This window comes from Mustela erminea, chromosome 4 (assembly GCF_009829155.1).
Source record: "Mustela erminea isolate mMusErm1 chromosome 4, mMusErm1.Pri, whole genome shotgun sequence".
NCBI classification, from domain to species: Eukaryota; Metazoa; Chordata; class Mammalia; order Carnivora; family Mustelidae; genus Mustela; species Mustela erminea.
In genome coordinates, this window is record NC_045617.1 from 71,058,043 (window position 1) to 71,082,019 (window position 23,977).

General features: G+C 40.7%; 1 protein-coding gene across 1 annotated transcript in view; it reads left to right on the plus strand.

The window, feature by feature from the left end:
* Positions 1–5,304: 5,304 nt before the first annotated feature.
* ARHGAP18 (Rho GTPase activating protein 18) overlaps positions 5,305–23,977 on the plus strand; it is a 200,847-nt gene continuing 182,174 nt past the window's right edge. The window contains exon 1 of the mRNA XM_032339551.1: positions 5,305–5,533. Coding sequence (XP_032195442.1) covers positions 5,490–5,533 — 44 coding nt within the window. The 5' untranslated portion in view covers positions 5,305–5,489. The remainder of the gene's footprint in view (positions 5,534–23,977) is intronic.

Genomic DNA, 23,977 nt, shown 5'->3' on the forward strand with positions numbered 1-23,977 from the left:
GCTTTTCCTGCATTTGCAGGGTTTTGATTACTTTTAACTCCAAATAATCATTGTTCCAGAGCAGCCTGCCCTAGTCTCCTACAGGATATTCTTTAAAGTGCTCTTTATTCCATTGTAATAGTTTTCCTTGAAAATCAATAATAATTCTTTATAGTAAGCTCTCTCTTTTCAAATTATTGAGGTTTCTGCCTCCTTACTGGACCCTGACTTATAAGTATTATTATTAATTATTATTATTATTACTATTATTATCTTAACCATAAGTAAATTGGTTGACCCTAATTAACAACGATACATAGGACACTATTAAGATGGAGTGTAATAATATGCCAAAATACATATATTTACATGTTTTCCTCTTTGCTTAATTATAATACTTAATTACCTTAAGTAATCACAGATTTTTCTAATCTTTCCCCCCTTTAGTGAATCACTTTTAACTTATTTTTACCTGGAAAAGGTACCTGAAAGATCCATTCTCATATCACCTAAAAATGAAAGTTGAGGAATTAGTACAAAGTGTAACCTGGCAGAGGAATTTATTTTCCCAGTCAAGAACCCAAGCGCATTATAAATATAACCTAAAAGTTCAGGAATCCACGGGCCTTGGGGATTGAGTTTGTGAAAAATGGGGCATTAGTCAGCAGGTACTCAACTTCCCTGCCTTGTGGCCCTTAAGTTTCAGAGTAGGACTTCTGTGTGAAGACTTGTGGACCTGCAGGGTTTAGTAGCCAGGGGACTGAGACTGTTCATTCTCTTTAAAAGTATTAGTCATGGAATAGTATTTAATATCTCCTGGAAGCAAATTCTCATAGACTTTAGGGGAGCATTCTCTCTATTATTTTTTTATTTCATTTGAGAGAGAAGAGAGAGCACCAGAGGAGGCAGAGGCAGAAGGAGGCTCCCTCCCTTAGCAGGGAGCCTGACACTGAACTCGATCCCAGGACCCCGAGACCACGATCTGACCCGAGGGCAGATGCTTACTGACTGAGCCACCCAGGCGCCCTGTTCCCTATTACTTTTGTAAGGAGTTATTATTACAGAAGTTTGAGGCCACATATTCTAGAATTCAGCTTGAGTAACAGAGTAACAAACTGCTGGGATCCTACTATGTGAAACATATAATGGAACAAAGATGGACCCAATTCCTGCCCTTAAATTTATTATCTAGTGAAGAGACTCATCTACATGACAGATAGAATGTAGGACAAGATCGAATGAGCGATAAATGAAAAGCATGGCAGCCATGGGAAAGTGCCTTCTACCCTTCCAGACACAGAGAGCATAGGTGACTAAGGCCACAGCTCCTATGCCCTGACAGTCACATAGCTCTTTTGTTGAAGCCCCATATCCCACAGGCTTCTCCTAGGCAACCACCGATGGTGGCAATGATATTGAAGCAGCTCACTTCTGGGAGAAGCTGGATCCCTTCAAGGGAAGACTTTGGCTTGAGGATTCATCAACAGCCTCCCTGAACTTTCCACAGAACTACACTGCATCCAGCTTCCTCCCTTCCTTCTCTCTCCACTCAGGGTCAGACTTGATTGTAGTCTGATGGCTCCCGGTCTTGTCCAGCTCTCTTCCTATTTTGTTTTTTCAGATATTTTCCTTAATAAAGTTGTTGCACATTTAATCTCATCTTGGCTCGGCTTCTTGAGGGACCCACAGTTACACACAGAGGTACATGTGACATGTATGAAAATATAGAAGGTTGAAATATTAATTCTGAAAATCCACTTCAGATAAAGCATCTTTTAATCTGGACCTTGAAGGAAGAGTTGGTTACTGGTAGGAGAAAATGGAGGACGAAGACAGGCTGTGCTCTGGGACAGCAAACGACATGGTTAGATCTAGTAGTTTAAATGTAAAATGCCTACCCGAAAATAATGGGAAACAAATGTACAAATGTGAATGGGACCAGGAGAACATTCTCCAAATGCTATGCTAAGAAATTTAGTTATTTCTTAATCATTTTAGGATTTTGAATAAGAAATTAAAAAAAAAAAAGTTTATCTCAGGCAGGAGGCTTTCAACAGATTTTATTGGCTCACGTTCCAAGAGGTGAGGTAAAGAAGACATTTGTGTAGGTGGATCAGTTTAATGATATTCATCAAGGACCTGGGTTTTTCATCTCTGCCTTTTGCTTTGTAGAGCGTTTGTTCTTCTTCTTTTTTTTTTTTTAAGATTTTATTTATGTTGGGGTTATGGACATTGGGGAGGGTATGTGCTTTGGTGAGTGCTGTGAAGTGTGTAAACCTGGTGATTCACAGACCTGTACCCCTGGGGATAAAAATACATGTTTATAAAAAAATAAATAAATAAATAAATAAATAAATAAAATCTTTAAAAAAAAAAAAGATTTTATTTATGTATTTGACAGAGATCACAAGTAGGCAGAGAGGCAGACAGAGAGAGAGGGGGAAGCAGGCTCCCCGCCGAGCAGAGATCCCGATGGGGGGCTCTATCCCAGGACCCCCGAGATCATGACCTGAGCTGAAGGCAGAGGCTCAACCCACTGAGCCACCCAGGCACCCCCAGCATTGGTTCTTTACAAGTACAATCTTTTCAAGGTAGAAGAATGATTCCCAGTAACATTAAGGGCTGCATGCTTAACCTGTTTGAAAATGAGACATTAGTGTTTTTCATAATTCTCACTTATGAGAAAAGAAAAACACTTCTGACATCTGTTGCAAACTTTCTTAGCATCTTTATGGCTTAAAATTGGGTCACATACCCATCTCTTAACCAATGAATGGTGAAGGTGTGGGAAATTAGACCAGTTAGACCAGTCAAGGTATTACTGGGCAAATGGACTATTTAACGAATGAATAAATAATCATAATTGGAGATCTACTAGGAGAAACCTGGGAGGACTTACCAAGACACCTAACAAAATTCACTGTAATGATAAAGGAATTTTAGGAAGAGAATTTAGGGGAAGTATGGAAAAAGAATTGAAGAGTAAGGGACTAAAACGGAGGGGCTGGTTGGGTAGTTTTTGAGAACAAGATTCACTGCAAAATGATGAATAGCAAAAAGAAAAAAAATGTAGGGCATTAATGAGAAAGACGGTATAAGGAATTTTTGCTATGAAATAAAATGTGTGTATCCATAGGACCCGTGGTAAGGATAGATATGCCTCCATCTCTATTACTATTTGGGGTAGAGAAGCAGGAATTAAAGACCAAACTACTCTACCCTAGTTATCTATATTTATCGGGTCTGCACAAATAGGCCTACATCTGCTTTTTCAGCTATGAAGTCTTTGGCTTGATTGAAAAAATTATTTTTCATTCTGGAATCACTTTTAGGAAATATCCCTAAATTAACTCCACCAATTTTGTAATTGATCAGTACAATTAGAAGGACTCCCTAGGGTGCCTCAACTAATCTGAAAACATGTAAAACGAGTAATTGTGCAAATGTAGACAACTGTATAGATGCCAAAAGCCAGCATTATTTCAGTCCTTAAAGAATTCACCGCTGGGGGCTCCTGGGTGGCTCAGTGGGTTAAGCCTCTGCCTTCGGCTCAGGTCATGATCTCAGAGTCCTGGGATCGGCTTCTACATCAGGCTCTCTGCTTAGTGGGGAGCCTGCTTCCTCCTCTCTCTCTCTGCCTGCTTGTGATCTCTCTCTGTCAAATAAATAAATAAAATCTAAAAAAAAAAAAAAAAAATTCACCACTGGTGGTAGGTGAGGCATGATTTAGCTGAGGACAATCCAGGAAGCCTGGTTATAAAAGTTTGCACTGGAGAGACATAGGAGAGGGGAGCTAGGAAATGTTCTGGACTCAAGAAGCACTCAGGAGACTCGGACTCTTACCTTAAGAAAAGGTGGTCAAAGGATAGAGGAAGGGGGAGTAACGAGAGAAGGAATTGTCCTGCCTAAGGGATTGTATCAATGGGCCGAGGTAATACCTGGTAAGGATTCCAGAAACACCTTACTCTCAGCTCACCCATGTGTTCTGTATGGATTTTCACAGGCCCAGCTTTGAGCCATGAGTGCCTCTTGGATTCACCCTCCACAGACTTGGCAGGAATGACTGGCTTAAAGTTTTTCAAAATGAAATAATTCTGTTATCTGCAAACCACGGAGAGTCAATGTCCCTGGTTTCAACAGTAGCAGAGAGAACATGCTCTGGGTTTGGCTCAGCTGCCTAAGAGTTATCTTAGAGGGCTGGAAAGAGAAGAAAAGGGAATACACACACAAAACAACAGCAAGAAAATGAAAATCATTTTTAAAACTAATTTGCTTATATGTTGGACACTTACACAACAGACGTTAAGTGTATTCCTATTTTCAAATACTTGCTCTGCCGGAAACACGAAGCTGAGAAGGTTAAGAGTTCATATCAAATTCAAGGACGTCAGCCTGCCTGTGCCATTTACAGATTAACCCACAACTCATCTTCTAGCAAGCATTTATGGAGTACTTGTCATTTACCAAACCCTGAAAAAGGATTTGTGTTTACAGTCGTGAATAAGCAACACTCCCTGGTATCTGAAGCTTGCCATCTGAAAGGTTTAAACTTCAAAATGTAAGTTATCATGATATAAATTAACATTTAAATCTCAAAAATTGCACACCTTATAAAATGTTTTTCTTAAGAAGGTCATTGTCTTTAGGCAGATTTCCTTGTGTACATATCAACTGATTTACGACACATGGCTTACTCAGACTTTCAAATGCAGGCAATTTAATTCCAAACCTTTGAGTGATAGTGATTTTCTAGGTTTAAAATCCTTTCACTGCCTACACTACATACTTGACCCCAGAGACAGCTTAACTGTGCAGAAAGACTAAACAGTACTGATAGCTTCCAAACATCTTTATCAATCTAATCGATAATATTTGCTAATTGCAATGCAATATCTCTCTTTTTTTTGGGGGGGGGGAGAGGTTGGGAGCAGGTCATCTCCACGTTGATGAAATCACCTCCACTCAATCTCACCCCTGCACATTTCTGCCTTCTCCCCTTCTCAAATCAGGAAGAGAAGTCACCGGTTGAAAGGCCCTCGCCGCGCCGGGGACCAGCCGAGCATGCTCAGTAGCCGGGCGTCTTCCTGAGCTCCCCGCCTGCTCGGGCTTGCCCTGGGCTCCGGGAAGCGCCGGGGCTGTGCCGCAGCTGGTCCTCGTTCCTGGAAAGCTGCTCTCTGCCCAGTAACATGCGGCTTTAGGATCGTCAGCTGCGGCCGCACAGCCCTGGGCTCTCCCGGGCTGCACTCCGCCTGCTCCGCGCGGGGCTCCTCTCAGCACCCCGGCGTGCACGCTGCAGCCCGGTGCTTCCAGCAGCTGCTGGATGATGGAGCAGAAACGACGGGCTTGTGGTTAACCGTGAAGGGCGAGCGAGAGCCGCTTGTCTTCGGAGCCAGAGAGGGGAGGTGTGTCCCGGGAGAAAGGACCTGGCAAGATTCTGGCAGCCGCTCCAAACCTCGCGTCCTTTTTCACTTTTTGGCACTCTGGCATTGCCGGCTCTTGACTTGGGAAAGATGGTTACAGTAGTCACCAAGCTGGTGTACTGCTTTCACTTCAGGTAAGGGGGGTTCCTTTGCATGCTTTTCTCTTTTCAGTGCTTTTGCTAGCTCTGAAATCCGCAGCTGGGAAGGGTTTTGTAACTGTTAGCCTTGCTCTCACATTGCAGGTTTGCTTTTAACGGAGACTGAGAAAAAGGACTTTTTGTGTGATTTTAAAAATCCTTAGAGGATGAAGTTGAAATAAACGTCAGTGTTCTTTATTACCTCTTGTTATTTTTATCCCTGTCCCCCACTTGCTTGGTAAAATTTGGGTCTCTGTTTACAAAATGAGGTTAAAAGTACAAAAAAAAAAAAAAAAATCCGGCATATTCCAGGCAGATACATATAGGCAAAGAGGATGTTGTAATTGGCAGCCTTTTAAAAATGAAAATGTAAGTGAAATTTCTAAATTTCACTTATAGCCGAGGGAGAGTCATATTAAAATTCAACATCAACCTTGCTCAGCATTGAACTTCAGCGGACTGGAAAGGAAACGTTCATACTACAGGTATCAGGTTATTTGTAAAAACAAAATGTTCAGGGTTTTACTCCTGAGAGATCAATAGGAGTCCACAAGTTTAAAGAAAAAAAAAATTAGCACCCCTCATGTCCTTGGGTGTTGAACAGGATAGCTTCTCCACAGAGGCATCAGCTAAAGAGTAAAAAACATGTAAATCAACTTTGTAGTTGCAAATTATATTTTTGGTGAAAGCTGGAGTCAACATCTTTAGATGGATCTTCATGTAAAAGAAAAAAGTTTTCAGAACATAAAGAGAACATTCAAATAAATGTAAGCCCTGCACTACCAAAGAAACTGTCCAAAATGTCATGGAATAGTGGCTACAGTTTCCATTACTGTTAATTAAACTGGAGGTTTTGAGAGAAAGGGTCACTTTTCTCAATTAACCCCAACCTACTAAGCAAGAGGAGGTCCACAAGTATTCCATAACATAGAGTGATGGAAATCAAATGGGGCAGAGAAATGTTTTCTTTCTAATCAGCTGTTAAATTTACTTCCTCAATTTAGAGATAAATTTATTAATAACTCACTTAAAAACAGTATGCTGTTTCTCTATGACAGCAAAGGACCCAAACATAGAGGAAGGAAAAAGATAAGGAAATACTTGATGGAAATATTTGGAAAAAAGTTAGAATTTCTGGACAGATTATTGCTTTTAAGGCCTTCTTTAGTAGGGGGTGATGTTTAGTCAGTAATTTTTAATTAAGCTTTTACGTTCAAGTATGATTAAAATACAGTGTTATGTTGGTTTCAGGTGTACAGTATAGTGATTCAACACTTCTACAAAGGGCTCAGTGCTCATCACGATGAGTGCCTTAATTTCCTGCACCTATTTCATCCTCCCCTAAAGCCACCTTCCGTTTTAACAACAGGTGTGTGTGATGCATTCCCTCGTGGGCCCATTTAACTCTGAACAAGTGAACAACCTCTAGTACGAAAGTGTGAGGGAGCTAGGCCGCCCAGACCTACACCTTCCTATTTCGAGTTTATTGTGTAGGGACTGGAACCAACTGCCTTGAGTTAACAGGCTTTGTTCTACAGAAGGCACAGAGTTCTATAAAGTCCCATTACGAGCCTGGGAACTGGGAGAAATCCATCTCTTCCTCCCTTTTCTGGTGTAAACTTCCCGGCTCTATACAGTCCTGACACCCCGAAGTTCTGAACTCACAGCTGACCTGCGGCAAGACAAAAGCTATCCAGGGACTCTGAGGGTAATAGTCTGGCCTCTCATGTTTGTAGATTCACACTAGCTGAGCACCAGTCCGGGTGTCCCTCTGTGGAGTTGACGTAAGAAGCGCCCTTTTCAGAAGCTCCAAAAGACCCAGGATTTTATTGAGAGAAACTGTCATCGGAGGTCCGCCTCTTCTTGTTCTTGGTGTCTTTCTGTGGGATGGTTTCTGAGAGGTGTTTTTGTCTCCTACCTAATTAGCGGTGATCATTCTGGTTCTAGTTAGACAGAAAGTTCTAATACTCAGGACTACTGTCAGCCATCGCCTGGAACAGTGTCTTAATGATCAGTTGGAAGAAGAAAACAGGAAAACAGGAAACAAAGTTATTCTACATTTGGATTTTAGGTAGGCCATTCGGTCTCTTCTCCTCCTGTCTCCCTTGTGGATCCCAGTGCCAGTCATTATGTTTCCCTTTAGAAGAGTTGAGAGTGGTGGTGGGGCCATCCTGCCCTTTTATTATCTGTTACTAACCTGTCCCTGTCTCACTACCCACTGTTCATGGCTCTTCCATATCAAATAGGAAACAGGTGGGCTGTCACAAACTCCCTCAGTCTGTGAAGGAAGCACTTGAAAAGTAATGAATTTCATTTTTCCTCTTAACAATTGAATAGTGCTAGTACTTCAGTCCTAGTAGGTATGTGTTCCAGTCTTTCCTTCATTAAATAAGAACTTCTATCTGCTTCTCCATTTCTCCCCTGTTTTGGAGACAGGCTCAAGTAGTGTTTAGGATTCGAACCCACTTCAGCTGCAACATGTTGATTCTCAAAACCTAGATCAGGATAAATCTCACATGTTTTCAATAGAGGAGCCACATGATCAGAAATGTTTTCATTTTAATAATTTTATGGAACTTTCTCAGCTATCCCCCCTCTCAGATTTTCTGTGGCAGTTTAAAAAGAGCTCATCAACTATCTTTGAGGGCCATGAAAGGGGTCAGTCACTGATTGCTTTTGATTTGATAAATGTGTTTTCTATTATTTAGGACAACTTTTAGGTTGAGTTTCAGCAACTTAAGGAGAAGATAACTGTACCCATACAGAACTAGAATTTCTCAATATTAACTGGAAATCCAGACAAGAAGCGAGACATCAAACTAGTTCTAGACTTCATATATTTATGTACCAAATCCCAGGAATTCTGGGCCTTTTTCAAGGGCATAGTTAGCTTTTAGGCCTGCCAGCAACTTTCAGATTGTCACTGGCAGGAACTTAGTTTAGGGATACAAAGACATCCTAAGGTGTGAGGATAGGTCTGGTTTTGTTTCTCTGTGACATTGTTTTCTGCTGAGTAGCTTAGCAATGGGAAGATAAGAGTACAAATCCAGTTTTTATCTGAATATCTGCATTTTGGGGAATATACAGGTATCTACCTTCCACTCCCTCCTTTATCTTGAAGTTTCTTGAGCTATTGTGTTTGAATGTCTTGGTTAGATCACATGTTAAAAAAAAAAAGATTGCAGAGTTAACCTGGCGAATCTCTTAGTTCAGTTCCAAGTAGCCCCTGGGAAAAGCATAGGAAAGAAGAATGATAACCCTCATTTTCTGCTTCTACTTCCATATATCGCAACAGTCTAGCAATGGTGATGTCATGGTGTGCTGAGAAAGAAAATGTGCCATCTTAATCACTTCCTCAAACACAGCATAAAATAAACTTGAAGGCAACGTGCAGATAAAATCTTGCAGCTGATAACCCCTACCCCCTTACCAAAGTTCATTGTGCATCTATAGGACGAGCTCTGTGGAGATATTCAGGACAGATGTTTGAACAAGATGAATAAGGTTCCAGTTCTCAAGGGGTTTATAAAGGGAGAGGATGGTGGTTCAAAGGGGGAGGGAGACCATAAATAAAATAATACCAGGTCCTTGTAAGTGCTGTGAAGAGCAGAACAAGAAATAGTATGGATTGTGTCTCCCGGGAGGGCACTCAGGGAAGCCCTCTCTGAAGAGACAGCCTTTGATTTGGGACGAGTATGGAGGTGAAGTCTGCGGACCTGTTCCTGGTTGCTTGGTTTGTTCTAGAGACAGATGTAAAACAGTATGGCTGGGAGGAGAAAGGCATTGGGGAGGGAGAGGGTTAGGGAAAGGTGTGGTGGTGGACAGGGGTAGGAGTAGATAGGAATTAGGGACAGGTGTGGGGGGAGGAGTAAATTAGGAGATAAAATCAGAGGGAGGGATAGGCCAGGGCCAGGTGCATGGGTCTTGCAGAGAATGAATTCTCTGTGCAGCGAACCTACTGGAGGACTCTACATTTTAAAGGAGCACTATGGCTGCTAAATGGAGAAGGCACCGTAGGGCCAGAGAGAAAGCTGGAATTGATGTCGCAGACAGGAGGTGTCACAAGTAGCTTGAACTAAGGAGGCAAGGAGGAAGAAGCCGGCATGAATGACTTTCTTTCCTCTGCAAATTACATTTTATTTCTGATGACAGAGGTGATGTATTTTTGCCATAGAAAACCTAAAAAATACACAGAAATGTTCCCAAAAGTATGAAATCATAATCCTACCACCGAAGCTTAATCCCTATAATATATTTGGTAGGTGTCCTATGGAAAACTTAGGAAATACAGGGACCTTCTCCCAAAAGAAAAGAAATATTCCACAATCTTGCCACTCAATTTGACATGGAATATTTTTGTTATCTATTGCCTGAATCCTTTTCGAAGCCAGTATATTATTTTTAGGAAACTAGTTTATTCTGGGTATTCTGATAAAACAGCTGTAGGTTTAAATAAACTAGAAAATGTCTAGTCTAAGTCTGAATGAAACAGTCAGTTTCTGTGCCATAGAGTCAGTCCCTTCTTTTTTCATTAAATATTTCACTGTACCCCAGATGCTGGGGCTCTATGATCTGCAGTGAATGCTGTCTTAATAACCCATTCCCTCCCAGGGTGCCAGGGTGGCTCCGTTGTTAAAGTGTCCCACTCTTGGTTTCATCTCAAATGGTGATCTCAGGGTCATGAGATCAAGCCCAGTGTTGGGCTCCAAGCTCAGGGGAGAGTCTGTAGGAGAATCAGTCTCTCTCTCTCTCTCCCCAACCCCCTCACTCCCTATCTCCCCTTCTCCTCTCTCTTTTTGGCCCTCCCCCTTGTTCAATAAATAATCTTAAAAATAAACCATCCCCTCCCTTGTCTCAAATCAATTCCTTGACATCCCTTGGGATTAGGAAAGCCGAATTTGACCCTTTGAACTTAGATGTAAATTGTGCTGTTTACAGTCCCTGCTTTTGAGAAGATGGTACTAGAACTTTCTAGCTGTTTCTGGACTATTTTCACTAACATTAATCCAGTGATTTTGGGAGGGAGGCCTGGCCAGCTGTGGCCTGGGCCAAGAGTAATCCTGCAGCTGAGAAGACCAGATATTTATTTTTCTAGGTATGCGTTGATAGGCCTTCACTTCCCAGGGGTACTTATTGGTAGGGGGGCAATCTGGCAGTCGTCTTCTGTGGCTCCCTAAAAATGTGACCATTTCACCCCTACTCTGGTTTTGACATGCATTACCTTTTACAGGTGCATCACATATTGGTTACTTTTAAAAATATTAGTAGTTTGCATTGTGTTTTCAAGTTTTCAGAGTGGTTTCATATAAGTTACACTGTTAAAACAAACATTTGCGACTACACTTTATCTTTCCCCAAATGTCTGAAGTTCAACAAATCCACAAAAGAATAGGGTCTTATTCCAAGCTTGCTTGCTTCTCCTGCTCTGTCTCCTGACTCAGGTAAGGATCTTACCTGTTCTAAAGTCTCCCAAGTGAGACAGGGGAGAAATCTTCTTTCGCTCCTTCTTCCCCATCTAATAGGAAAGAATAGCTATGCAAAATCAGAAAAGCCTCTCAATTTTTTTTTTCTGCTACCCATTCCACTGGTCACTGTTTTGTGGTCAACTTCTTTCACTGGGTCCATTAAGCATGCTCCAGCAATCACCCCCGATTCGGGCCTCTGTGCTACAGTGAGAGTGATTTATTGGGGCTTTCTACTTTCAAGTATTTGATCATAACAGTTTCCAGATTATATGGTACCATGCCGTATGTTTGGATAATCTCGGAATTTCTCAGACATAAGGTACATCTCAATTTTCCTTCATCATCTTTTGTTTTTAATTTTTTTTTTTAATCTCCTTTTCCTCACTGGTTTACCCTGTGGTCCAACTATATTGATTTTCTCTTCATTTCCTCAGTGTTTAGTCTTCAACTTTTTGCCTCTGCGCTTGCCATTCCCTCTACCTGGAATATGTTTCTCCTTGTTCTTCAAGTGGCATAATCCTGTTCCTTCCCAGAGGCCCAGACCTGCTACTGTCTTGTTTCATAGCTCCTTCAGGGATTGTCAGTCACCCCTTATATATTCCTAGAGCAATCTGATCCATTTTAAAGCATTTTTTAGTGGCCACTCAATAAACGGCAATTTATTCATTTCCTGTTATAATACAGTATTTATTGTGTGCCTTCCATGTGCCCGATACATTAGTTCTTGGAGACACAAGGATGAATAAAGTATGGACTTTATTTATGCCCTCTATGAATGTACAGCCTAATGGCAAGATAACTACAAAGAGAGAGGCCATGATGGGAGAAAAGGGGGATGCCGGTTGGGGTCATTATTACTGTTATTACACAGTTTGGGGGGGGTCTTTGGACCAGGCTTCTTTCTTCAGCCTTGTGCGCTCATTATGCAATTAGTACACTGAGCCCTGAAACCATGAGCTGAGGTCCATGGATTAATGGGTCAGGTTGTGACTTAATGGAATCAAACCGTCATGATTAGAATGACACTATCATATCAGATGTCTCACTGGCGTTATTTTTACATTCTACTATCCCTCTACTGATATTCTGATCAGATCTCTTTTTCACTCTATGGTAGAGAATATTGCTTTTTAATGGACTTCTTAAAAAATCTCTGGCACTTCTAAATACAAAACAAAGTCAAAACGTTTCCCAGGTACTCTCTGCTCCCACACAGGCGTAGCCTCTCCCATTATCTACATCCCTCACCAGAGGAAGACATCTGTTACAATTGTTGAATCTCCATTGACACATCATCATCACCCAGAGTCCATATTGACTTTAGGGTTCACTCTGGGTTTCCTACATTCTGTGGGTTTGGACAAATCTAGGATGCATGTATCTCCCAGTATACTATCTTACACAGTAGTTTCACTGCCCTTAAAGTGCACTGTGCTCTGTTGATTCATCTGCCCTCTGCCCTAATCCCTGGCAGCACTGATCTTTTTACTGTCTCCATCGTTTGCCTTTTTCACAATGTCCTATAGTTAGAATCCTACAGTATGTAGTCTTTCCAAAGTGGCTTCGTTCAGGTAGTAATATGTATTTGTTTTCCTGTTGCCTTTTCATGACATAATAGCTCATTCTTTGGAACACTGAATAATATTTCATTGTGTGGCTATCTCACATGGCATTGTTTCCAATTTCTATTTTTTCTTCTGTTGGACTTGGGTTTCTGGGGGTAGGGCTTTGATGTTTGGTGCCAGGCACCTAGAATGCACCTAATTAGTATTTCTGTGAGAATAAGTTATAAATAAACAAATGAGACACCCCACTTTTTCTTTCTAGCCTGCTCTCCTTCACCTGGAATAGCTTCCAGATTGGCTAAGTGTGTGCTCATGAGAGAATACGCATTCTTGGGTGAGGGATGGTATGTTTCATTCCTCTCCACAGTCCACTTCCCCCAACTACTCTGCCATTATTTCTTAAACTCAGGGGTCAGCAAACTATAGCCTTTGGGCCAAATCGGACGTGACAGCTGTTTTTGTAAGTAAAGTTTTATTGGAACACAGCCACACCCGTCATTTATGCATGGTGAACGGCAGAGCTGAGTGGCTATGATAGAGACCATGTGGCCTGCTGGGCTGAAAACCTTTACTCTTTGGGTCTTTACAGCGAAAGTTTGCTGACCTCTGTCCTAACCCAGGGAAGGAGCTGGAGGCTGAGCTCAAGGTGGTCAGAGTGATTGCTTATAGAAACATGTCCAAAGTAGCAGCTATTCGGTTCTTTTAGGGAGAAATACATTTCTGAGATTTATTTTTATTTGTGTGTTGAATAAAGAAACTATAGAAAGAAAACCTGCTGAAAGGTCTGGTTGCTTTGTTTTAGGCATTACAAGACAAATGATGTGGCCTCATTTTTTAATTAAACAGCAATTTTCAAACTTGAACATGAATCAGAATCACCTGGAGGGCTTGCTAAGCTGCAGTGTGCGCCCCTCCCCCAGTAAGGTTCTAATTCAGTAGGTCTGGGTGGTGATCCTGAAGGGACCTTACCGACAAGCTCCCAGATGTTGCTGATGCTGCTGGTCTGGAGGCCAGACTTTGAGAACCATTGGTTTAGAACAAGAGTCCTGAGACTTAGCTCTCTGTTTCAGAATCATGTAGTGAATTTAAAAACATTTTATTTAAAAAAAAAAAAGCTTGAGTCTCACCCTAGATTTACCAAGTCAGAATCCCCAGCATTGGTCTGTGGTCTGTATTTTAAAAAGAATGATTTTGAAGAAAACTTATTTAGTCAACATGCTTTTGAAACTATACTATGGGCTTTGCGGATTAAGGTGTATCTAAGAGGTTTTGACTAAAAAGCTTGAAATAACAGTGAGATACAGATTTCGTTATATTCTCAGTTTTAAAAACTCTAAACTGGAATCTGGTTTTGTGTATGTACGTTACATTTATCAGTAGACTTAAAAAAAAAGTCCAAAAAGTACACTGTGTTCAATTCAGTAGATAATTTTTTCTTTTCCTTAGCAAACTTGATGTGTGAGTTTGTAAATTTTCTTTCCCTGAGTAAAATTAATTTTAAGTCAGTATTTGATGATTTCCTTTACCTCTTTTCTTGAAAGTGAGGTTTCATTTTGAATAGGGGCATGAACAACTCCTATTCCGTGACCTAAGGGTTCACGATAGCAAGTTGAAGTATACAAGTGCCTGCTGGAAATGGCATGGAAAGTCTCCTTTCCTGACTCTTCCTCCTCTGTGTGCAGGGGGAACACATTCTTTAACATCTGGGTAGGTGTCTTTAAAACAACACAGAGCCCCATTCCTCCATATGTGCTTTTGCTCAGAGAACTTCTTCCCCCTTAGCCACAATTTCAGTATGCTATAAAGCTGTGTTCATTTTAATTCTGTTGATTGCTATTTGTAATGTTCTGAAGCTGAGTATTATGTCAGAATGCAAATAAAGCAAAGCAACCATGAAATAGTAAATGTAGAAGAACCGAGTCTTTGGCACTTTGACAGCTAATAGTAACCTCAACCGTCATGAGCCGTACAAAGAGCTTTGAAGTACTGTGTTTATGAAGGGACAGGCATTTTTGGTCATGCTTTTGGTCTGCACTTTTTTCTGCCCTCTCTCTGACCTTTAAAAGGATAGGAATAAAAATACCTAGATTTGGGTTTATAGATCCCCAAATCCTTACAACAAAACAGTCGTCAATGTCTTAAACTACATAATTCTATATTCTGAAATCATGATGGTTACTCACGTGAAATGTCAGAATATGAGTTTGACAAATGACTTAACAAGGCTAATGTTCTAAAGTATGGAAGAGCTCATTTATTTAGTGCATTTGAATTAAATCAAGTTTCAAACTGGCTGTCTTGAACGAAAATTTTCACTTCTTCTTCTTTTTTTTTTTTTTTGGCATTTCCTTAGAAGATTAGAAAGGATATTGGGAAGATATTGCGAGCAAAGTAGAAATGAAGACTTGTAATTTTTTTCTTTTTCATGAACTCATGAATATCACTTACTTATGCCTCTGTCAGCTCTACAAAGAGGGGCCTTTAGGGCCCTAAAGGGCACGTGGGTGGCTCAATCATTAAGCGTCTGCTTTCGGCTCAGGTCATGGTCCCAGGGTCCTGGGATTGAGTCCCACATTGGGCTCCCTGTTTGCGGGAAGCCTGCTTCTCCATCTCCCACTCCCCCTGCTTGTGTTCCCTCTCTTGCTGTGTCTCTCTGTCAAATAAATAAATAAAATCTTAAAAAAAAAAAAAGAGGGGCCTTTATTCCTAAGTACTAATTTTTGTAGCTTCTAGAAAATAGCAGCACCCAGGAAAACCTGAAAGTAATAGAGAATAATAATTCATTATTCTGTGGTTATTTTAAGCTCCTTCATTGGAAGTGTTAGGGCTACTCATTCAACTACAAGAATTTATTGAAATGGAGACTCTTTCATGATGATGAGTGTTTTTCAGTAATCTCATCACTTTTTGTCTGTTTGAATGTCATTTCTCAGGTGGGAATGTTCCAGATTCCTGCCTTATACACAGATAAGGCCAGTGACCTAGGCAGAGCTCAGAGCTCTCGTTTTGAGAGCAAAATGAGTAGTTTTTTTCTGCACTGCTGTTAGGAAGGCCCTTTACGTCCAGGGGTTCCCAATATGAATATGCTTTGTGCACATTCAGATGGGACCTATGCTTGGTTTAATGCTCTGCTGTCACTGTCTTGAAATGCTTACTACTTTCTGAACAAGGAACCCTGCATTTTGTCCTGGACCCCACAGTAGTGAAGTTAGCCCTGCCCCCAGGAACTGTATCTTTTTCATCTTTATTTCCCTGTGTATTTTTAGCCTGGTGCCTGATGTGCAAATGAGTGAGTGAAAGAAGGAGCGCTCCCCTTGTTCTGAGAGCAAAATGACTTAGACAGTGTTGCTTTTCGAATTGCTCATAGGAGTGCAGTCTAGGTCAGTCAGTGGGTTCCCAAAATGAGTGTTTTTCAGAAACCATGAGGCGGTTGCTTGAATGGTTGGGTAGAAGTAGGGGTAGTGAATAAATTTTGAAAGAGTACAGATTCTCTGGCTTGACCTCAATTTTCCTGAATCAAAATTTTCCATATGAAGATATCTAGACCAGGGATCTGTGATTCAAAAAGCTTCTTAGGTACTCTTGTGCCTGTGCATGGAGTATGGTCTTCTCCCATAGAGCTCTGGAAGGTCTGTAGGTCTGTTCTGCTGGGGGCATAGGTTTCGGGCTTGTCGGGGTTGTCAATAAAAAAGGGCCTGATTCAAATGACAGCAAGTGCAGTTTAGAAGGCAACAGGGCATGGCTGGGCTTAAAATTAGTATAACAGACCCAGGGCCCCAATGATACTTCTATGATACCAACAAGGCTACCATTTGTCTGATTGCTTATGCCTCCATTGGAAGGGATCTGATGCGTTGTGCAGTTTATGCTTACCAACTCCCAAAGCATGAGGTGAAGGTTGGCCTTACAACCATGTTAGAGCACCTAGTGTAGTCACTGCCCTCTCCCCAGGTTTGGCCACATGAGGCCTACTTCCAAGTGGAAGTAACTAAAGGGGAAAGGAATATGGAAGGCCTGATGGTAAGCCTGGTGCCTTCATGTGCAGTTTGCATGGGGCCTTGCCAGAACTACTACAGATTTGTGGAGGTTTGGGATGGAGCAGAGAGGTCTACAGGTAGCTGTGGGTTGGATGTCAGCATGTCTGTTGGATGTTGGCTTGTTATTTAGAAAGCAACGATCCCATGTAGGAGGACATCTTACCCAAGTCATGGGTCAGAATGGTGGCTACAATATACATCACTTCATGAAAGATGGTGCTTCTAAGAGGCATGTCTCTTCATATGTATAGAATCTTGTAGCTCTGGACATGCTGGAGAGTGCAAAGTTAACATTATTCAGTGAAAGCACCTAGTCTATGAAAAACACCTCAGAAGTTTCACAAAGAGAGGTGGAACTGTTCTCAAGTGTCTCTCACCCAGAAGGAAAGTTGTGTTGTTCAAGTGCAGACATCCTTAGAGCTCGGGCTCAGGAGGAGTTCTCATAGTTCAACTCCAAATAATCCCTGGCTGTCCTTGGCTGGGAAGAGTGTTGAGACGAAGGCATTGTTGTTAACCAAGGCAAGAGGAAATTTCCATGGTGGAGCCATGGAAAGGACAACAACTAATAGCAAGGGATAAAAAAGAATGTGTAGAAACAGAAGGTCATTGTTTAACCACTTGCTTGCTTTCATTCATTACTCAGTAACTGTGTTTTGAGCATCTTTAATGTGTCAGGTGCTCCTGGAGACAATAAGACACGGGAGTGAGAAGACCGGATATGTCCTGATGTCCGGAAACCTGGATTTTGGTGGGAAAGAGACAGCCTGTATAAACATGTCAGAGTTGTGAGTGCTGTGAAGAGGATGCAGAGAGTATTATGTGAAAGACTGTAGAGCTCACAGTTGATGGTCAGGGATGGGGAGAGTCCTCCCTTTCCTTCCGTCTACACCAAATATAATTACTGCAATAACCTGTTAATTTGTCATAGGCTCAGTTCCTTTTTCTTATGAACCACTACTGATTTTACATGCTTGGCCAGGCCACTGAATAGGCTTGGCTGTATGGGACGATTTATGGGGGCTTAGTCTGAGATTAGTGCTGTCTTGTCAGTACAATAAGAGCAAGTAGCCCCTTTCCAGTTATTGAACATATACTAGCTGAGGGTTAAAGAATGTCAGGTTTCAGGGCACCTGGCTGGCCCAGTAGGTAGAGCATGGGATTCTTGAGCTTGGGGCTGTGAGTTCAAGCTGCACGTTGGGTGTAGAGCTTACTTAAAAAAATTTTTTTTAAATAAATGAAAAGAAGAATGTAAGTTTCACTAATTAAGTATTTTTTCTTTCTATTATTAATGTTTGGCTGACTTGAAAATAAAAACAAAATGCCAGCAGGTAATGTTTTCTTCTGCTAATATTCAGGTTGGCTTGTGGCAGATTTCCCCATTGTTTTGTGTTTACCATAATACAGAGATTGAGACTGGCCAATGATTAAAGAGGTGACATGTTTACCATTAAATATTTATATACTATAAAATGAGAGAATATGTGAAATAAGTCAACAAACCAGTTTTATCATATTTTATATCTTTCAGACAGATTTAATACATTGTAGATTTTTTTTAAAGATTTATTTATTTATTTATTTAACAGAGAGAGAGAGAGAGAGATCACAAGTAGACAGAGAGGCAGGCAGAGAGAGAGAGAGAGAGAGAGAAGGAAGCAGGCTCCCTGCTGAGCAGAGAGCCTGATGCAGGACTCGATCCCAAGACCCTGAGATCATGACCTGAGATGAAGGCAGCGGCTTAACCCACTGAGCCACCCAGGCGCCCCAATACATTGTAGATTTTAGCAAGTCAGATCATGTGGGATAATTGGTGTTTTAAAATTCTGAGCTTATAGAAAATTTGGATATTATCGAAATGACTAAATACAGAGTTAATATGCCTTATGCATAAGAACAGATATCCTTATACTTTTTGAATTCTGAATTAGATAATATCAAATTTAAACTTCTGTTGAACTGATTATGATAATTGTTAAATTTTAGAACACCAATTAATTAGACAATACAACAGAAAAATTGTGAGTAGATGTATTTTTAAATTTTAAATAAATACATTTCTAGATTCATCAGCCAGATGTATTAAGTAAAAATATGTGCTTTAAATTCTGGTGTTTCCGGTATTTTGGACCACCTGATCTAATCATTGTCATCCTATATGGGAGGGAAACAGGGACTTGGAGAAGTAAAACAATTTGCTTTAGGATCAGGGGATTATTTCACTTTGAAGTATTAACGGAAACCGGTTTCAACCATTTTTAAGTAGAAAGGCCGTTTTACATAGTAGTTATAAACATTCCTGGATGGGGATTCTGGCTGGGTTTTTTTCATTTGTTTTGTTTTGTTTGTTTTCCATACACACCAGCTCTGTAAACTTGGGTAAGTTACTAAATTTCTCTAAAGGCTTTGGTTGCTCATCAGTACATTCTGGAAAATGGTCATGCCCTTCCCCTGGAAGCACTGTCCTGGGGATTGAGTAAACAATAGCCATAAGCATTTGGTGTACTTATATTGCATAGAGGAAGAAATTGGGGGAAATTATTATTATTATTTTTAAAGATTTGTTTATTTATTTGGGAGAGAGAGAGACAGAGAGAGAGGGAATACTAGTAAGGGGAGTGAGAGAGGGAGAAGCAGGCTTCCCTCCGAGCAGGGAGCCTGATGCCGGGCTCAATCCCAGGACCCTGGGATCATGACCTGAGCCTAAGGCAGCAATTAACAACTGAGCCACCCGGTGCCCTGGGAAATTATTATTATATAAGTCACATCCTTCAAAACCAACCAAAAAAAGAAAAAGAAAAAAAAAAAAAGAAAACAACCCAACCCAGAAATCCTTCTATCAAACAGATCTTTCAAGAGGACATTTTTAAACAATAATATTGGAAGCACCTAAAATATAGAAATGTTCCTAATTATTTCAGATGAAGGAAATCAACCTCTATATTAATCTTTTTTTGAAAATTTAGGTTTAGTTAAATATCAGTTCTACGACAGTGTTATAGCAGTTGTACCAAATAAATGACTTGTTTTAAGTTATAGCTAGTTCTTAACAGAAATTATAAAACATTTGCTATATGTCAGGTACATATAGCAACACATTTAATCTTCACAAAAAAAAATGAGATAGGTATTATCATCATCACTATATGACATGTGTTAAAACATTACCACAGAGAAGTCAAGTGGAAAGTCTGAGGTCACTTGGCCAATAGGTGAAGGTGGGTTTAGACCTACCTGAGCACTAGAACACTAATCTCACACATTACACTATACGGAGTATAACACCAGAGGCAGATTGCTAGTAGAAAGGATCCTCTAGTTATTCTACAGATACAAATTTGACTTGCCAAGATGGAGCTGATCCAGTGAAATATTGGCTTCTGAGAAGCCCATTTTATAGGGATACTCATACAATATTAAAAATGGCTGCTACTGGGGGGTCTGGGGGGCTCAGTGGGTTGGGCTTCTGCCTGCGGCTCAGGTCATGATCTCAGGGTTCTAGCCAAGCCCTGTGTTGGGCTCTCTGCTCCCCAGGGAGCCTGCTTCCCCCCACCCTCCTGCTGCCTACTTGTGATATCTCTCTGTCTGTCAAATAAATGAATAAAATCTTTAAAAAATGGCTGCCACTTGGGGGCACCTGGGTGGTTCAGTTAATCCTCCGACTCTTGATTTCAGCTCAGGTTATGATCTCAGGGCAATGAAATTGAACCCTCACCAGGCTCTGTACTTAGCACAGAGTCTGCTTGTCCCTCTTTCTTGGTTCCTCTTTCTCTCTCTCATAAATACACTCTTAAAAAAATGGTTGCCACTAGCTGACTACATCCATGAATCATAAACTCTACTAGGGACTGCACCCATTTTTCTTTCTCTATAATAGCCCCCTGAGATAGATGTGATGATAGATATAATGATGTATATTTTACAGGTGATGGAACTGAGTCTGAGTGAAGTGTATGACCTTCCCCAAATTAGAGTTATTTGTCTCCAAACGCACTGTAATGCTTAAGTTTCTATTCCGAATATTGTGTAATCTCAGTTGTGTGCCACTGAAACTGTTCATATGATTATGAACAATAAAGTCAGTCAACAGGATGCTATGTCCCCCACTATTCTAGAATACAATCGAATCCCAATGATATCAGCAGTTATCTGTGTTTCACTTCCATAGAGCAGGGTGAATGCCTCATGCAGAAAACGAGGGCAGGGCTTTGGACTAAATGGTCTCTTTCCACACTAAGGCTTTCATCTTCCCAGCAAGGATAAAAATTTAGCTGAATATTCCCTTAAACAACACTAGAGGGCGCACGAGAACAAAAGAGATAGAAGACATTTATAGGACACATGCAACCCTTATTTCTAATTGCGGTAGAATTCATTTTCTGAAGTGAATCACTGCGGATTTCAGACTACCGAGAACTAACAGAAGGAACACCTGACCTGATATTTTGCCAGTACAAAACTCTGCCTTATCTCCAATTTGGAGTAGAATTTTGATAAATCTAACAGAAAACCAGTTCTCTATTTTTGGCAGAACATTAACCAAACCAATCTGGCATTATTTCGATTAAGTAACTCTGGCTCTACTGTAGCAAAATTAAATTAAACTGAATATCTGAAAAAGCAGGTATAGTCAAGAACTACTCCTGTGAACTCTATAAAATGAATTTCTATGCTATTTTGGACATTACAATATATGTTACCAGGAACACAGGCTTGTGACATTATACAAGGCACAAGAAAATAGCCAGGAAGGGTACATATTTATTTCTAGAGATCTTTTGTGGGGTCATGAAGCTTTTAGACTTTGGCCTCTATTAGTTTATATTTTTAACTAGTACTAAATTATTAGCCTGAATATTAATATTACCAAATTTATTTTGTTTCTCTTTTGATCATCTATGCTTTTTTTGAGGAGTTGCAGAGCCTCATGAGATAGAATAAAGCACAAGATGGAAAACAAAGGAAAGAAATTACAAGGGTAAAAACAAAGAATGAACTATTCAGGTTAGATTCTCTTATGTGACCCAGGTCGATACCATCTTACCACATTTTCTGGATTTCTCTGAAGAAATGAGAAATAATGGTGGACAGAAATATGAGTTTCAGCCTTGTACCTTCAAATAAAACATTGGGAAGGGGTACACTAGTGTATGTTAATTTTAGAAACAGCCTCCCTGGAGGGGCGCCCAGGTGGCTCAGTCAGTTAAACACCGACTCTTTATTTCATCTTGGCTCATGATTTCAAGGTCATGGAGTCAAGCCTCATGTTGGTCTCTATGCTCAGCCCAGTCTGCTTGACTTTCCCACCACCCCACCCCCAACCTGCTTGCTTACTCTCTTTCTCTCTTTCAAATCTAATAAAGTATTCCAGCTAGTCCACACCATGGCATAAGTCTGGCACTCAAATGGCACACTTACCTCAAAGAAGACCACATGATATTCAAAGCTGGATATTAAGATTCAGACCCAACTCCTCCAATTCAGTAACCATGTGACCCTGTGCTTGATACTCTATCTCATTAAGCCACAGTTTTCTCATCTGTGAAGTGGGGATAATAACTGAATCCCCGTCACAGAACTGTTGGGAGAATTGAATGAGCTAATACAAATGGTAGTAAATGTTAGGCACATGGTAAGTACTCAGTAAGGTAACTCTTAAACATGCTTCAAAATAACTGGACTATCTTTGGCCCAAGCCCTCAGCCCTTACTGGTTTATGCAATTGTGAAGAGCAAAGACACTCATGAGACATGCCTTTAATTCTATTTTTCTTCTTTCCAGGAAAGCATTTTTGTTGTTGTTTTTAAGATTTAATTTATGTGAGAGAGAAGGACAGAGGGGAAGGGGGCAAACAGAGTGAGAGGAAGAGGGAAGGAGTCTCAAGCAGACCCTGCACTGAGCAGAGCCGGATGTGGGGCTCAAGTTCAGACCCCAAGGTCATGACCCTGAGGTATGACCTGAGCAGAAACCCAGAGTTGGTCACTTAACTGATTAAGCCACCTGAGGGCCCCATTAATTGGAATATTTTTTAGATATGCTTTAAGTGATGCCCTATTTCTCTCTCAGTTATACTCTCGTGTCCTTACCTCCCACCCCAGTGGCCTCTTCTTCCCAGAGAAACTTGGGGACTATCGGTCACTTAAAAAAAAAAAAAAATACCAAATCTACTTCACCAGTTATCATGACCCCTAACAGGTAGCCTAATGCTTGAACCCAGTTGTTATGTTACCAGCCAGATCAAGCAGACGTTTTGATGTTTGGAGGCTGCTTTCTTGGGCTCAAACATAATTTATCTCCTCTAACTCCAAAATTATATGCAACTCAGCACATGGAGATAATTGACCTCATGGTAATTACCTTCATTTTGAAAAGGTAAGACAAATATCAAATATTTCAGGAAGGAAAAATATGTTTAGGCTCCCAGACCATTCCCACCTACATGCTGGCCTTGTCTCTAAGAAAGTTATCTGGAAGTTAATTTTTTTTAGTAACTCAGGTGAACGGGTAAAAAATGAGTATGAAGTATGTTATTGTGGCACAAGCTCAAGTGAGGCCTTGGAGAAGAGGATGTGGTTTATTGTATGCTGAGTCTGCTTTGTGGCTAGCAAGGTGAAATCCGGCATGCCCCTTAACATCTGTAATCTTAGAACCTCTTCTATAAACGTGAAGTGGGGCCTGATGGGTGTTAACATCTGTCTAAGCTCTAACCTTCTAAGATTTTTTTTTTTTGTAAGCTTCACCTGAAGAGAGTAACCAAATGTAGGGCATGTAATTTTAATCACAGCCCCAAATTATTTCAGGACACTGTTGGTATAATTAATATTCAAAAGTTCTTAGAGATACTTAGATGAAAGCTCAAAAGGAAAGATGATCACGGCTCAGAAAATTCAATGAGTAATTAATTGCAAATGACTAAGGCTCTTCCTCCTGCTTCAGGAGCACAGGAATAGGAAAAGCAATAAAAGCGACTCACATTCTTCCTTGCGGAGCCCAAGGAAATTTCTGATGTGATTTAGCATGCTTCGTTTTCCCCTTGTTAATTATTGTGAAATAGAATCTGTTTCATATCAAATAGTACTTCTAACCTCATTTGTAATTCTGAAAAGTCTAATAACATCCTTTGTCAACTGTATCAACGAACCACAAATTTCACTGCACCCGGAAGTTGGTCATTCTCCATCTCTCCTTCCTCAGTTCTCTATTTCTTCAAAGTGCCTGTATGATCTCCCTTATGTGAGAATTCTTTTTTTTTTTTAAGATTTATTTACTCGACAGAGAGAGAGAGGTCACAAATAGGCAGAGAGACAGGCAGAGAGAGGGGAGGGAGGCAGGATCCCTGCTGAGCAGAGAGCCTGATGTGGGGCTCCATCCCAGGAC